This window comes from Indicator indicator, chromosome 28 (genome assembly GCF_027791375.1).
Source record: "Indicator indicator isolate 239-I01 chromosome 28, UM_Iind_1.1, whole genome shotgun sequence".
NCBI lineage: Eukaryota > Metazoa > Chordata > Aves > Piciformes > Indicatoridae > Indicator > Indicator indicator.
The window spans coordinates 7,710,794-7,727,917 of NC_072037.1; the positions used below are offsets into that span (position 1 = coordinate 7,710,794).

The following is a 17,124-nucleotide window of genomic DNA, read 5'->3' on the forward strand; positions in this document are numbered from 1 at the left end:
CACATTGCAGCAAAAAGTAAAATGTTAAAAGCATTAGAAAAAAAAAAAAATCACTGCCACAATCCCAAGCTGACAGGGATTTTTTTTTCCCTTTTAACATTTTCCCTTTAACATATAAATCATGCACTGGGATGGACAAGGAAGGCATGCATCTTATAAAGGAATGCAAGTCTCAAACAGATGAGTTGTGTACAATATTTAGGATGTTAGAAACTTTTTTTTTCCCTTAAATTACATAAATAGAGCTTTTGACCGTTTTTACTTCAGCCAACCAGTTTTCAGCTTTTAGATTGCAGCTGCATCCAAATATTCTGCTACATTGTAAAGAACAGGAGGATGAGGTGAGAAATCTTGTCAAAAATCATGAGAAGGGCTTGAATTGTCAGGCTAACAAGTGTGCAAATAGAACAGTCCCTGCAGTAGCTTCAACCCTTTTACCACCCATCTCCCAACCATATGTTCTGATAGTGCTAGATTGGAAAGAATCACAAAGTGCCATTTAGCCATTTTATTAACTTTGCACTGATGCATCAACTGAGCCATGTGGTCTTCAAAATTGATGAAGCTTTTAATGCTTCAGATGCATCAAAAACTGGATGTGTCCTTAGAAAAAGTCCCAGGTTAATGCACACTAATTAAAATACAGGGAATTAACTACAGTTTGTGGAAGAAAAAGGTTATCTTACTAAGCAGACAGGAGAATAAAATTGACTTGTCTTTTGAAAGGAGCTTTGTGACATCTTTCTTGGTCACTTGTCCTGGAACATAAAGAGAATTCAAGCCCTGTTCATGACAGGGAGCATTCCTTTATTGTACCTTCACTATCCGAACGACCTGAAGGAAACACGCCCGTGGCAGACAAGTAAATCAGCAGTACACTGTTTGCAGGCAGCTCCTGAAATTCAGATAAAGAGAAGAGTGGCAAGGGAAGAAATGTGTAAGCTTATTTTAATAATCATCACCTGTGCTACTCCTTCCCCTCCTTCTGTTCTTCATGTATGTATATACCCTACCCCATCACATACACCCTTTCAGAGAAGTGAGTAGACAGACCTGTAGGCTGGTGTTAGATGTTCAAGAAGCACTAAAAAAAACATCTGCTTCCACATACTCTCTTATTATCTAGCCTATTATCTCTTATTCCAAGCTGTGGAAACCAAATGTTGCCAAGATCCATGCAGATCCTAACTCACAAACAATTCAGAATTCTAATGGAAGTTCTTTGTTTCCAAATACCCCAGTGTCTGCAACACCTGCTTCTTCCCTTGGACCCTTCTCAGCTGGACAACAACCACAATACATCCAGATTTCCATATAGACCTATGAAAGAAAACTATTTTCCACCTATCTGCATGAAGCTGTCTGCATGAAGAAATAGATGCTTTTAATTTCTAGAAAAGGCTGAGCATGCAGGCACCCAAAATTCTCAGTACTAAGGATGCACTTTCTTCACCTCACCAGCTGTTTCTTTACAGTTTCTTGAAACAAACTGAAACTTGTTTCTTTCTAGGATTCATATTCTGTTTTTACCATTAAATCTGAAGTTGCTGACTTGTACAGTCATAATTAAGCACAAAGAACACAGCAACTTTATTAAAATAAGCACAGCAACTCTATTAAGAAAAATCTACAGATTAACCAATTTCACAAACCTTAAATGATGCTGCTAAAAATGTATATAGCTGGCTAAAAGTTGGTTTATAAAGAAGGTATTTATGGGGGTTTTCTCGTCTGGCTGGTTTCTCTGTAGACTCCTGTTCAAACAAACAAACAAATCAACCAACCAACACCAACAAACAAAACACAACACACACAAAAATAACAATCATATATTACCAAATCAGTTTCATAACCCTTTAAATGTCTATTAAAATGTTCATCTTCAATATATTTCCCACATAAGTGGCCTGCTCCTGCTGCATTGCATACTTACACAGTGAGGCAAGATGCACAGTATTTGAACCACAACTTCATATTATCCCTCATTTAAATTTGTCACCTAAATCTTTCTTACCCTCTAAAGCACCACCCAAGAACACAGTACAAAAATTCACTTCTGATCTCAATAAATGAAAATCTACATATTTTCTTTTGCCTCCAGATAATGTATTTTGTTCTATTCCTTTCTCTGAAGGGGATAGCTAATGTTCAGATAACTTGCAAGCTGATGAGCTTATCTGGCTGCATGACTGCTAGAGGGAAAACAAAAGAAGGGGTGAGTATGAGCAAGGATAGGCATGGCACCCTGTTTTAAGTACCTCAGCTAGACCAATGTAAATCATTCATGAAATGATGCCCAACTATCTTTCTGCTGGTTTTTCCACTACTGTTTGCTAACCTGCTCCGCACAGTGCCAATACTGAAAGAGTACACCCCCTTAAGCAAACAACCCCCAGTTAATATATGCTGCCAGACTTGTCACTGAAATAGAACTTACCTGCATTCCAGGTTTGTTCATTTGTGATGCTAAATTCATTGGTTCCCTTTCAAGTGCTTGCAGCATTCGGAACATATCAATTGTCAATTCACTGAACTTCACCTGCAAAACAGTCAAACAGTTTATTCTGCCAGATACAGATTAAACAGAATTTCTTCGAAATTATCCAAGTAAGAGATCTAACTGCATATCAAACAGACCATTTTCTGTCTCTCAAGGCTCTGTCAGTGTCATGTTTAAATCTCTAAAGACCTGCGAATGACTTCAAGACCTTAGAGAGGACAAAGTCTATTTATTACTGGTCTACCAGGCCAGTTCACCCCCTACTTTGCAAATTCTGGACTTCTCTGGCATGTTTATAAATCAAGTGCTAAAACCTCTAAGTACTATGAATTTATACAAAATCTGAGATACACAAGCTCTAGTTTAACTCCCTTGCTTACCTGAAAAAAGAGCTCAGAGAGAAGTCATGAAGTCTGTACAACTTCACAATCATCATCATCTAAAAAAACAAGATCTTGAATATCTTTTGAAATCCCTTTCCTGTTTGCAGCTGAGGTTGCAACAAGTTGGAGGATGACAAGTGAAAGCCTAAATAAAGCTTTTCCTAGATGTATCTCAGAGGCCCCTTGTGCCTGAATGTTAAGAACAATCCAGTAGATGAAAATCAATTGATGAATATAAGCATTAAGACATCAGTATCACAGGTCTAACAGCTAACATTTCATTTCTAGCTCTTATTCCTGAGAACTTGCTGCCACTGCAAACATCACTGTCAAAATATTGTTATGTTCACCCCTGTGGGAATCTCTTATATGATCAGAAGGGACATCACAGGGGGAAGGACTCTGAACTCCAAAGACACAAACCCAAGTGCCTGGAATTTCTGTTACCTGGTTGTTGCAGTTCCCAATAATCAGCGCATCTGCAAGAGCAAGCTGTCCCACTATCATTCCCTGCTCTAGCATCGGAGCTCCTGTTTCAGAAAGCCTGTTAGAGGTGATTACAATGGTGTTGTCATCATTTAAAACCATGACAGGGTCTGCCTAAAAAAAGCAACCACAATAAATCAGGAATTCAAGAAAACATACAGATTTGCAGTCAGAGAGAAGTCCAAAGGTCCTGCCACTTAGAGTAATCTTTCCGTAACTGAGGCAGATTTTTCCAATTCATTTGCCACACATATATTGTGTGCTTGTATGCAGGCTACAGAGTAATGCCTTACCACTGGAAAAGCAACAGCTCTTAGAGACTGCAAGCAAATACATGGTACAAACCAGTAAAGTACAGCAAATCGGAAAACCAGACTTCCTAAATGACACAAACTCAGCTTCAGCTTTTCTATACCAAGGGACTAAATGTCATCCACCAACCTTACAAATTCATGCTGAGTAAACTAACCATTCCTACAACGGAGAAGAACCCTGCATTATTTTGGTTTGCCTTCCCTTCCTAGAGATAAATAGCAAAGGAGATAAGCAAATGATCATGCCACCAAATACTTGTGTTACACAGTGGTATCTTGTACAAAAGGAGGAAAGCTGAACACTGTCTCATCTGACAGAATAAAAAAAAAAAATTCCTTTTAACAAACTTTAGAAGTTGGTCTCATTACAACTATGCTAAGAGCCCACCAGTTTGCTGCCAGGCTTGCACCATGGTCTCTTGTTATTTACTGCTTATGCACAGTCAGTGTGACAGATCATTACACTTTGAAATACACCCAAAACATCAGCAAATTGGATCGGCTTCCCCAACCACTCAACTACAGCTGGCAGCCTCTCCACAATATTGGCTGTGGTAACTGCTGTGCTTTCAATTCCACCATTTTCTGAACACCAAGAGCAAAACCAGTAAGGTGACCAAGTGCATCTCAGCTTTGTGCTTCTGTCCTCAGTAGGTGACATGCCCAGGTCTGACTCTTCAGACACTCGAATGGCTGTCATTGTTATGCTACTGTGAAGGCTTTTCAGTGACTAAATGGGACAGGAATACTGTCCCTGCACGTGGCAAGTCTGCTTTCTGCACAGAGGTGGTGATAAAAGAATTCTTCAGTGAAGAACTCAGAAAATGTTACTTTTAAACTAAAAACTAGAAGGGAATGGTATTCTCACCTCAATAAATGCTGCCACTTCCTGAAGAACCAGGTTCCACTCCACCTGATCTTCTGTATTAAAACGATGAGTGTAGTCTTCAATTTCATCTGACAGCTCCTGATATAAAAAGTTCAGAGATAGACACAGTGACTTCTTAAACTCAGAGCTTAATAGGCATTCAGTAACTTTACAATTTGGTTAGCTGTGCTGGCCTTTAAGAATAATTAAAAAAAAAAAAAAAGATTTCTTGAGAACATATGCAGCAGATTTCTGAGTAGCATGCCAGCCAAAACGCACTCTTTCGGGAGACAGAACGCCAATGTTACACTGAGTTTTGGCAATGCAAAGTGTCTTTTAAGTAGGTCCAAATGCAAAGAATATGTGGAGTTAACAATCCCACTCACATACAGCTATGTCACTGGTTATTACCATAAGCTCTGGATACCAAGGACTCAAATTTCAGCTCACAAGTAACTTTAAATACCCTGAGAAAGTGAATGGTATCGTTTTTTTTAGCTGCTACTAAGCTAAGCTACCAGTTCAAGGAAGCTTAGACACAGAGACAGTAATGCAACCTACACAAAACTGTCAGTAGCAGAAGCTGCTTGCAGCAAGGTTGTTGAGGGGTTTGGGAAGCATATGCTGTCAGGAGCAGCATGCTGTTCCTTTGTGGTAGTTAAAGGGTACATCCCTATCTAAGCTGCAGCTCTTGGAATGTTTTCACTTGGTGTTCAAACAATGCTAGCAAATCAGTTGAGCTTAAAGTGTCATTATTAAATGTCTGATGCACAGAAGATATTCATTATGTTGGATGTCAGACAGTAGAAAAGGAAGGATCAGCATTGGCCTGTTCTCTATTTGTTGTACCCAAAGACTTGTGTTTATAGGCATTCAGTGCTTTACTCCCACAACAGAGGCATATGCAGATCCAGCCTCTCCAATTTCACAGCTATAGCTACCTCATTTAGCAAGGTTTAATTTTGATAGATTTCTGGAAGGTGTAAAATGTATCCAGGATATGTTCTAGACATAAGACAGAGGCATAGCAGTTTGGAAGGGAAGAGAAATAAGCTCAGCATTAAGCTAGAAAACACTGGCTTTCCAAGCACATGTGTCATGAAGGCTTGCAGGGGGAGATTCCACTGAGGTCTTTAAATCCACTTAGGAATGAAGATGTACCCAAGATGATCCCCATGTTTTCAGGCTAATAACATGCACCAAACATTACACTTTATTCATAACTAACTACATACATTTGTAAAGTTTTTCTCTAGCCAAATGTTCATATCATACTGTATCTTTCTGTAGCTCTAGACATGTTATTCCCTCCTTCTGTAGCATCCAACAGCACAATCAATCGAATGAGGAAAAGAAAAAAAAGCTATGCTGCAGCAGCAAGTAACATCACAGATAAAATGAGTGATATTTCAACTAAAACAGACTATATTATGGATTCCTTAATTAGGAAAAAAGCCCTGAATAAGCAGCAACCTCCCACCCCTTAGCACCTCGATCTTTTTAACATACCTTTACAAGGTCCTTTACAACATCCATTTTGTTGAGCAAGAGACAAACCACTATAAACCTTGCATAGTAACGCAGCTTCTTAACCACTAATTCAGGCCTAAACACAACAAAAACACCACAGCCAAATTTGAGATTAAAATAGAACACAGGCAGGCAAGAGGGGTAAGAGAAAGGATGAGTTTAAGACCAGAGCAAGGCTGAACACTCCACAGATTGAGAGTTCTACCTGAATTCATGTGGAGATCAATAGTTACCTGGCTACTTAGAGGTTTATTTAAAATTGATTACAGGGACATAAAATATACATCACAGAAGTCACAGCCTTCCCCAAAGTAAGATACAATCGCTGGCTCTTGCTGTAGATAGCTCATGGGCACTATCTGACCCCACTGCATCACCTGATCATGACAACTGGTTCAAGACTCACCCACCTAGAACAACCTAGAGAACTGCAAGTCAGCATTGACCGTAATTACTCATCCATTTCCAAAACCTTCTGACAGCGTCTAGAAACATGCTTGGTCAATCCTACCTTGTTTGAAACAGCTCAAACACTCACACTGAAATTGAGAAATTTTCAAGAGAGGAAACAAGAGGATCAACAGGTATCAGATCAGAGCAGGGAAGCTTTCATCTTTTTGTGGCACACAGATGCATTTAGACATCAGCAAGACTAGAGACATGCAATTAAAAGTTTAAGTCCAGAGATCCTCGAATGCTTAGCAAGAGAATCCCTAACTAATGTTCTGCATTTATCTTGATAATGACTTCAGAGAATTCCTTCTTTAGTTTTGCTCTACTGAGGAAACCCAGATTTACTGGCTAGAATGTAAGATTAGAATCCAGAACTAAGTTCTCCACCTATTCTGTGATATTCTTATTTATATCTGTGGATGTTCTTGGCAGGCAACACTGCCACAGCACAGCCCTACTTTGAGTGTACCTTGCTCAGTATAGCATCTTAAAAGGAAGAAGTTATGCCTCCTGAAGCTCTTGGACCTTGTCCCAGTCAGTTACAGAGGGCTGTTGTACTGCAGTACTAACTGATGTTCCCCTGAAAAGCCTGGTTAGAGTTCCTCTACTTCAACCCAACTAGCCTATCTTCCAGCCACAGTATACTAGGTCCCATCACTGATACTACTCAGGACTCAAAATGATAAACCTTTGGAGCCAACAGCTTTCTATCCATGACCAGATAATAGACTATTCCTTCAGTCATACAGCAAAGCTCTTACTTATACTGAGGTTTTTAGGTCATGGCAGGAGGATTGAAAGAAACTTCCTTCAACAACACTGATTTTATCCCAGTTACGCTCCTAGAGTTTGTAGTTACTCACTGCTTTCATACATTGTTCTATCTTGAAAAAAGAGGGGCATTCTTTCAGACATACCTGTCTTCTTTGTTGACTTGGGAGTAGTATGACCTCTGCCTAATGGCTGAATAGAAGGAGAAAGCTTCATTGAGATAGCTGGTTTCTGAAGTGCGCAAGCTGCAGGGGAAGAATCAGATGAGCTCACTGCTTCAGATGGAAACCCATGCCAAACCCTCAACCTGCCCCCTCAACCATCTTGTGCATGGCAAAACTCCCTTCTCAAGCAACATCATATGAAAGCCAGACTTTCACTCTTTGTGCCTGCTGGGAAAACAGATTTCAGAGCTTGGATTCCATTTTGGATAACAATCAAATCTACCCATCTTATATGCATATGTACAGGTGACAGGCTAATTGAAAAGTTTAAAGGAGCACTGAACTGCCAAACTTGTAAACCACACTTTTGCACAAGAGTCGAATGCAGCATGCATGGAAGACTTAGGGACCTTTCTGAGGTAGGAGCTAAGCCCTTAGGCAGTATCAGTGTGACCAGCAATGTGGTGTTGGGCTCATGGGCACCTTCCTCTGCAGCATCCCCATATAGTCCGCAGGGCCTTCTCATTCAGAAACAGACCTCATGCCTCAACTGATAACACTGATAAACGTCCAGATGTTTGGCATGGAATTGCCACTAACACTGCATTCCTCTACTAAATCCTTTTCTGAGCATACTTACTAATAATGGTAATAAAGCTGCCCAATCTTGGAAGCAATTTCCCCAATTTGCCACCGCTTCAACCCATACCGATTGTCCAACACTTGTCTGATTTGCAAGAGAGAAAAGAAAGATGAAAAGGCATTCCAAAATTTCTCAGAACATCACCCCAGACATGTGCCAAATTCAGCTTTCATTACTGGTGTGGCAATCCCAGCAGCAATCCCTCACAGAGCTCACAGCACTGCGTACGCACACCAGAACAAGGACCACTCCTCTCGCGTATGCTTGTGAGAACCAGACACAGGTTTGCTGCACAAAATACACACAACAAAAAGTCACAGCTTCCCAGGAGAACACTTAGGCTAGGCAGCCAATGTAAGGTGTGAAAGATCAGATCCCATGCTGCAGCAAGACACTTCACACCATTCCAGATGGGTCCTGCACTGCAGAAGCCATCATCCCAGCTTCTCTTCAGCAATAGGTGAAAGCAAAGTGCATTCAAGTAGGGCAAAAGGTTTTGTTAAAGAAGTCACACTGAAAACTCTGCGACATATTAACTCATTAGGCTGGGAGCACTACAGGAAGTGACTCTCCCTCCCTTAATTTCACACTTCAATAACACAGAGAAATCTTAACCTTAACTGAGGCTCCAGGAATACCAGAGATTAAAGCTGCACTTAAATCCACAGAAACGTCTGCCTACAACATCCTCTTACCGATGCTGCTGTTGAAACTTCCAGAGTTTGGTGTAAACGTCAAATGTCCGCCCAAAATAAGACTGCCACTGCTTTTGCCCATACTGAGGTAAATCCCTGCAAGAGACAAGTGACAAGCACAGTTAGGGAGAAGAATCCAGTCAGCCCAGTGTGACAGCAGCATGTTTGTCAATATCAGAATAATTTTGTTCAGAATTGACTTCAGACTTTAGAATTCTGCCTGCAGCCAGAACTACAAGAACCATGATTCCTGTCGATTCTAAAAGCCTTGTTGTTACTGGAATCTTCAAGGAAATCCTCAGCTTGTAGGAAGTGCATACATAAAAATCTGACCATAACATCCCACAAAGATCTGACCATAGTATCCCTGGAAACATGTTTCCCTAAAATATTCCACAAGATGGGTCCTGTCCAACAGCTTCCAGCACTTACACATCTAGGCATTCACTTCTAAGATAGTTATGAAACACAGAGTATATTTACAGTGTATTTCTGTGGTATTTATAATGAACATCTGACACCCTATACACACGATCCTGTTCTCTCCAGATGTGTCTGGGATTCTGGAATGGCTATTCCAACATGTATAACAGCAGCAGATGGAAGCAGTGCTCTCCATGAGCAAGCTAACCTGAGTCAAGTGATCAAATACATGTAAAGCCATTGGTATTTATGGACAAATGCAGCCTAAAGGGCAAAAGGGAATCCATGCTCTCTAATCCCTGTAAACACTTTTATCAAGGCTCCTCAATATTAACGGGTTCTCAACAGCATCAGAGGAGGCCTACAAATAACCACTCCAAATAGCAAAAGACCATGTTCCTACATGCAATTTCCAAGAGGTGACTGAAAACATCTTACTATTGTGCTAAAACAAAAGTAATTTTATGGTTATATGCATGGAAAGCTAAATTGGACTCTTAAAATATCACAGCAAACAAGCAAACAGGAACAAAACAAAACAGACCCTACCCAAGAGCAATCAGAATAATCTAATGGAAACTAGTTCATTTAGACTGGTAATATTTCTTGCTACTCATTAAAGAAATAATCTTATTTAAATGGATCAGGCTGTTCACTGTGTTTCAGAAACAGATCCTATAACATTATACATAAATCAGCTGTGCAAATGCCACCAGGTCAAGCAAGCCTATGGATGCTCACAGCTAACATTCACTGGGTCAGGTTGCATCATCACATTTGTCACCCTCTAACTCATAGTTAGTGGTATGTCAGAACCTGAGACATGGTTTTTCCTTGTCAGTCTCCATTGCTCCAAGATGAGTTAGTCAAACCAGTTCAGTTCTGCTTTCATACCTTCACTTGATTTCCACACCATGATACACACTTCCACCCCACCAACTATGTAGTCCTAAGGATTTTAGGGTTTAAGGTTTATGTTATCAGTCCTAACAAAAGGTCATCACCTGTCAGTTACTTGAACCTTGGAACAAATGCAGCAGAGAACATCAAAACCCCTCAGTCTCATTGAGCATGATGCCTACAAGCCTGTACTGAAGCTGACTGAAAGGAGGCAATTCTGCAAGTGGAAGTGGAACAGTTTTTTTTTCAAGACAGCACAACCCCTCATTTGGATCAAGAATAACTTCTTCAGGGCATGCTCCCTCAAATTTCTGTGCTGGTTAAGGTACCATCCAACACCTCAGCCTTCAGCAGACAAGTACAGTATAGCAGCATATTCTACTTCCAAGTCTGGGAGGTTGAGACTAAGGGGAACCTTTTGAAACCATGGCATGTCCTCTGGAGGAATAAGTCCAGAGCAGCATACTGGTGTGTTTCTGCTGACTGTAATTGTTTTAACAGCACCCTAGGTAGAAAAGGAAATTAATATTCCTTTGCTCACCAGCCAACTGTACTTCCCACACAGCTTGAAGGGACCTAGCTTAGTTACTACATGTAAAATGAATCCGCTATCAGCTACGACTCTTACCAGCCTGCAGAACCATTCCAGTAATTGCTGCTGCTATGAAAATGCCAAGAAATCTGGGCAAGAGTTTACAAAAAAAAAAAAAAAAAAAATTCCTTGAACTTGCAATTGGCTGCTCAAGATCTTGGAACATACTTTTATGTAGTGAGGGGTAAGCAGGAGTAAAAACATGTACTTCTGTGCAGCAAAACCTTCATCCAAATATAACTCCATACAAACACATGCAAATTTAAAGCATTTACTGCAAGGAATGATTTACTACTTTCTATTGTAACAGATATAAACACTTTAGCTAAAATAAAAGAATTTAAGACACTGTCCAAATACATGCTGAAGATATACTGCAGGCTTTGAAATAGCAAGAGGTAGTGTTAAATTTAATAGCACAGACACTAGTTTCAATGTTAAAAAGAACAGCAATGTTAAAGTTGATAATTAAAAAAAAAATCAAAGTTCCCTGGTATTAATTTAAAGAATGACTTAACTAGCAAGTTGACTCAAAGAACCCTACCTGTACTAAGTTAGGCTCTCCAGGCCCAGTTGCTTAGGTCATTAGGGCAAAGGCCTAGTAAGGGAACAAGAAAACACACCCAAAAGACACCTTTCTTCTATCACATTCTGAGCAGTAGGTATGTGCACAAATCTCTGTCACACTCAAAGTAAAGAAGCTTTTCCTTATGTCTAGGAGGGACTTCCTTTGTTACAGTTTGTGCCTGCTGCCCCTTGACCTGTCGCTGGGCACCACCGAAGAGATCGACCTCACCGTCTTGACCCCTGCCCTTTAGATATTGATAAGCATTGATCTCCTTTCAAGCTTCTGTTCTCCAAGCTAAACAGCCCAACCCTTTCGTCATCACAGAGATGCCTCAGTCCCCTCATCATCTTTGTAACCTCTGCCGGACTCTCTCCAGTCTCGCTTGAACTTGGTAGCTCAGAACTGGGACACAATCCTCCAGATGTGGCCTCACTAGGGCAGAGCAGAAGGGGAGAAGAACTCCCCTCAACCTGCTGGTCACACTCTTCTTAATGCAGCCCAGGATGGCACTGGCCTTCTTGGCCACAAGAGCAGACTGCTGGCTCAGTAAGCCAGTATGCTCACTACACCTCACCTGGCACCTTCCTTTGCTCATTTAACTCTGCACCTCCATCTGCATGAGGTGAAGGATTCCTATAAAGCCCACTTTCACTCCCTGCGCTGCACTGGTTCTCAACGCACAGAAGCTGGTGGTGCCTGAGGAGCCTGTGTTAGGGCAGGGTAGATGTTTGGCCGCTGCTGCCCTTGGTCACTGCTGGGTGTCCACACGCATCTCCCTCCAGCAGCGTGCTCGCCTAATTGCAGCTGGCATAGCTGCACAATACCACGCGATTCCTCGCCTCCCCGGGGAACAGGGAAGATCTCCATGGAAACAGACAGCAGCACTTGTTCTTTTGATAGTATTCTGACATGGCTGTAATAAAACTTCATTTATGACAATACATTACCCTGCTTTCACCACAGATTTTTGCAGACAAGAGCTGCCACCACTGCCATCCATTTGCTGGTTTGGGTTCTGAACATCATGTGTGTTGCTCCCAGTGTATCAGAACATTTGGCTGTGAGAAAGGGGGTGCATAAGTAGAAGAGGATATTTAGTGCAGTTATTTTAATCAGTCCAGAGGATCTGCATTATTTGGCAAGAAATTGCCCAAAAGTATACCAGAGACTTGGTTGCTTGCAGAGTGGATGATTAATACAGCTCCTCCCACTGAAGGAGACAGGGAATATATGATCCAGAAGCAATTACACACCCAACTTGAGAGCAAAAGACCTATGTTATAACAAGACATTCTGCTGCTTCCAGATCTGCAGGATACTAGAGCACTCTGGAGAGAAAAAGGCAGCTCCATTTGCTCTGGGGTTTGCCTGACTGAGGACATAGGGCACAGAAGAGGCAGTGTCAAGGGTATTCCCTCATGCTTTTTCTGACAGTGATCAGCTTTACAATAGACAGGAAGGGACAGCAAGAAAGAATCCAGGTGCAGAGGAGGTAATGGAGATGGTCTGCTTTAGGACAGTTCTATGCAGACAAGGAAGACACTGACACACTTCATTACAACAGCCTCCAATGACAAGTGGAAACTGTTTTCTAATTTATTTGCTCTTAAAACATTCCAAACTGGATATGAAATCACAAACTCAGATGTTCTAAAAGGCTGGGTCTTTCACACTGGGCACAGAAGACTGATTCCCTTCCCACAATAGAGTGGCTGGTGGATAAATTCCATAGACAGTCCAGAAGTATAGTCTCAGCACTACTTATGTGCCCGTAATTAATTTTCTGTCAGTAGTTCCCCTCAGCCATGCTGTTGGCAGAAGCCAGCTAATGCTGGCTGAAAACCAATTAAAGGTGCTGAGGTTTGCTTGGCCAGCACCACATGCAAGTTGTCACACATGGACAACTTCCAGAGATGTCAAGATGCTGAGAAAGTCCTAGAGACTCAGCAGTACACTTAAAAAAGACAAGTTACAGTAACTGCAAGCTAAAAATTCAGAGCTTTAAATACATTCACAGCTTTGACAGGCGATAAAAAAGACAATTTCCTTTTATGTTCATAGGCTTGTAGTAATTGCAGGCTCCTATTCCCAGAACTAAGCAGCAGTGGGATAATGGTGTTGTGGTGTAGCTTCTCCATCACCTCTAATAACCCTCAGGCAGCAAGCACACCAGTAGCATTGACAGTAATTTGCCTCACTGATGCCAACCGCCTCCTAGTACCAGAGGATACAGCCTACAGCTCTACCTGAAGCTAACAGGGTCCTGGTCCTGTTTGCAACAAAGAACAAAACTATGAGGTTAAACTTGCATCTTACTGAAGTCTACAAAATAGAGATCCCTGGAGATATTCAAGGTGAGGCAACCTCATCTAGTTGAGGATGGCCCTGCTTACTACAGATGGGGTTGGACTAGGTGACCTGGGGAGGTCCCTTCCAAGCCAGACCATTCTATGATTTCATAAATGGTTAAACACTGTCACCTCTTTCCATGACAAGACTGCAGTTGTGATATTTGCAATCAACACAAAGAGCACAAAGACCTTACCATCTGGGAAAGTATACCTGGAAAGTTCTTCTCATTTCTTAAAGTCTCAAGCTTCTGTGATACTGAACACATTAAAGCACTTTTTAACATTAAAAAGAAATTAGTAACTGGTCACAGTACACCACAAAAAACTGCTTCCTAGCATGCCCCTTCCAGCTTTTTTCAAAAAAAAAAAAAAAAAAAAAAGGCAAGGTGGAGTGGGTAGAAGAGAGAAGAGAGCAATTGGAACATAATTCATTAACAGTCATTTCTAACTTATAGTTCAGGGTGTTCAAAAAAGGGAGTACAGAGACTAGAAAGACAACCACCCCTCTGAGGTATTCTAGCACACATGGCCACAAAAGGATGGTAGCACTGGTAGCACAAGTGTGAAATATACTTTGGAGCAGCAACCTTGGCAGATCATCCTATGTTTTCCTCAAATGCTGTATTTGGCATCTGTATTGGGAAGAGAGGAAGGAAATGCTACTGAAACAAAGACGTGGCAGGCTGAGTTCTTGCATTTTTGGCAGCAGCCAACAGCTAAGCAGCTGCCAACACAGCTATAGGCTCAGATCCCTGTAGTTGAAGTGCTGAGAGGAGGTTTCAGGAGGGAAATCATTTCTCCCCTCTCCCTCCTCCATCACTTCTTTTCCATGAAATGTGGTAGGACAAGAGAATGGCATAAAACATAGCAGCAAAGGCTATCATCATCTTCAAATAAGAAGGCAACAGATATGCATCAAATGCATTAATTATGCTACAGGGACGAGTAAGCAACTGGACTAAGAATTAGGATACTTGTCAAGTTATTTCCAGGTGAACTACACAGAGGAGAGCAAGCACTAACAGAGGAGATACCTGAATATTATAATGCTACCTTATCCAGTCATACTGTCTATAGGAATCACAGGTCCTATAGGTGAAATGATGGTCAAGTTCAGTGCAAGAAGCAGCTACGTTGTGTCATGTTACTGTAAGGACAGAGGCAGGCTCCTGTTCTGCTATGTTATGTTCACACAGCTGAGCTGGTTGCTGATGCCCATCTATTTCTATTGCTCAGATTTCATACAATGGTATTCCCCATTTTCTTTTAATCTAGTTGGTGAGGTTTACTTTCTGGCCAAGTACCATGGATATACAGGGAAACTACAGCTCTCATCAAGTACTAACTCCCTCCATGCCCAGAGGAAAAGACAGAATGGCTGAAGGTACTCTCCCGTCTCTGCAGCATGCATCCAGACATGAACTGCATTAATTTGTACTCTTCAGTGACTCCAGCCAAAATGTCAAGCAAGCTACACCAAAAAGCCAATGCAATGGCATGCATGGTCCTCAAAATCCTGGCCTCAAGTTCCAGTGCTCTGCACTAGACTGCATTAGATTGCACTGAAGGCAATCACCAAGAACTCTTTGTCTCTGCTGCCATTTTACCGTTCAGATTTTGGAGCACAAACTGTTTGTTTGGGATTTAGTAATCAACTTCCAAAGCACACAAAAGGATTATCAGTAGTGGGGGGGCAGAGGACAGAAAATAAAAAGCATCTTTGCTAACCATCTTTGTTTGAATAACAGCAAGCTATATGGCCACAAACATACAGTATTACTCAGAGACCAGTAAGAGGCTGAACTGCCAACAAGATATCAGCTAAAAATCGTGTTGCATAAAAGGCTCTACAGCAAAGCTCTGAAATAAGACTGCTCTTTCATCTCTAACTCAGCATATATTGATATAAACAGCATGCCTACTGTCCAAATGTGGATTATTTTCCTTGAACTCCCATTACTCTTCCACCCCTTCTGATTGGTGTTGACAAAATGGCTTGGTTTTCTAGATGCTGTTGCAGATATTTTTGTAGATGACCACACATTTTACCCTTCTCTACAGTTCAGATTAAGTATTTGTTTCACCAGACATATACAGGCTATGGTTTGGATGTTTCTGTTTATCACTTTCTACATTTCTTCCCCCCAAAATATTTGTTCCCTCGTTTGCCTCACCTAGGCCAATCCTTCTCACCCTTATTTTTCGGTACAGAGACTGGGGTTTTGGATTCACATGCTGTTGACAGTCCTTAATTGTGGTCTTCATACACAACACTTCAGTACCCATACATAGGTACAGGTGTACAGTGTGCTCTTCTAAACAAACTTACTGGGTTTGAATTTGAACTGTTCATTGCAGAAGTGATGTCAACACCACTCATGTGTGTGTTTGTGATGGTTTGAAACTGTCTTTTTAATTTTTCCTTGCAAAGTTCAGAACAGAGAAAGTGAAAGACTGTAAATAAGTCACTATTGGGTGTAAGAAAGCAAAATACTGATTGTTCTAAACACTTCCATTGGATAGATAGAAATGTTTAAGCACCATTACTCAAAACAAAGTAGGCACTCTGCACATTCTGCGTTCGGCAGTGGGGGCAGCTGCTGGGCTGTCTGGTTGCTGTTTCTTCTTCTCTTCTGGCTGAAGATAACACACTGACCTTGGCAGCTAAGTTAACAACTTTCTGCTTTAGCTAACTCTGCTTTCTGTCCAAGGGGGGGCCAGGGGGGGAAGCTCCTGGGAGAGGGAGGCCTTTTTGGGAAGGGTCCCCTTTGGGGGGAAGCAAAGGGAGATTGGTTGTGCTTTTCTGTTGATTGTATATATTTGTAAATGTTGTGAATTTTGTATATTTGTACATATTCATTGCAGTTCGTCATAGATTGTAGATTCTGCTTTGTAAATACAGCTTTCATTTGCTTCCAGACTGGGCTAGCCTGGTTATTGTCAGTGGGGGGGGAATTTCAGCTCACACTGACACAGTGTTCCAGTGCCTTCCTGAAGGGATGCTGTCAAAAGCGCACTAACCTTAAGCCATTGAATAGCTGTTTAGATTTATCCAATAAGTAGCAAAAGTCTGTCACTGTTTTCCTCTCAGCTTGAGGAATATCATCTTCAGCTCCTCCTGATGACATGATTTCTTTTAGGGCAAACTCAGTCCTATGAAGAAGAAAACAGCCATATTACTCAAAAATTGAGGGCTACTGTGAACTCATCCAGATTAGATGCAAGAACAGTTCCATGGGGATGGCAACAAAGAGCATGCAATTCTCCCACAGGTTACTCTGCTCAAGACTCATTAAAAATAACAGCTGAGAATCAAAGGATGGGAATAATTACTGCAGTGCAGTTAACAGAGCAAAATTAAAAAGTGGTACAAGACTCAAAATAAAATAACTTGGAGGACTGTATTCACAAGCACAAAACTGCCAACAAAGGACTGCAAGACAAACAATACTTGAACAAAGAAATCCTCTCTAAATTTGCTTT

At 41.2% G+C, this 17,124-nt stretch overlaps 1 protein-coding gene across 1 annotated transcript in view; it reads right to left on the minus strand.

Moving 5' to 3' along the window:
* SCAI (suppressor of cancer cell invasion) overlaps positions 1–17,124 on the minus strand; it is a 41,773-nt gene that overhangs the window by 9,746 nt on the left and 14,903 nt on the right. The window contains exons 6-15 of the mRNA XM_054393237.1: positions 16,663–16,794; positions 8,808–8,903; positions 8,110–8,196; positions 7,452–7,550; positions 6,061–6,157; positions 4,552–4,650; positions 3,331–3,483; positions 2,438–2,539; positions 1,653–1,754; positions 817–895 (exon numbers count right to left, since the gene is read on the minus strand). Coding sequence (XP_054249212.1) covers positions 817–895; positions 1,653–1,754; positions 2,438–2,539; positions 3,331–3,483; positions 4,552–4,650; positions 6,061–6,157; positions 7,452–7,550; positions 8,110–8,196; positions 8,808–8,903; positions 16,663–16,794 — 1,046 coding nt within the window. The remainder of the gene's footprint in view (positions 1–816; positions 896–1,652; positions 1,755–2,437; positions 2,540–3,330; positions 3,484–4,551; positions 4,651–6,060; positions 6,158–7,451; positions 7,551–8,109; positions 8,197–8,807; positions 8,904–16,662; positions 16,795–17,124) is intronic.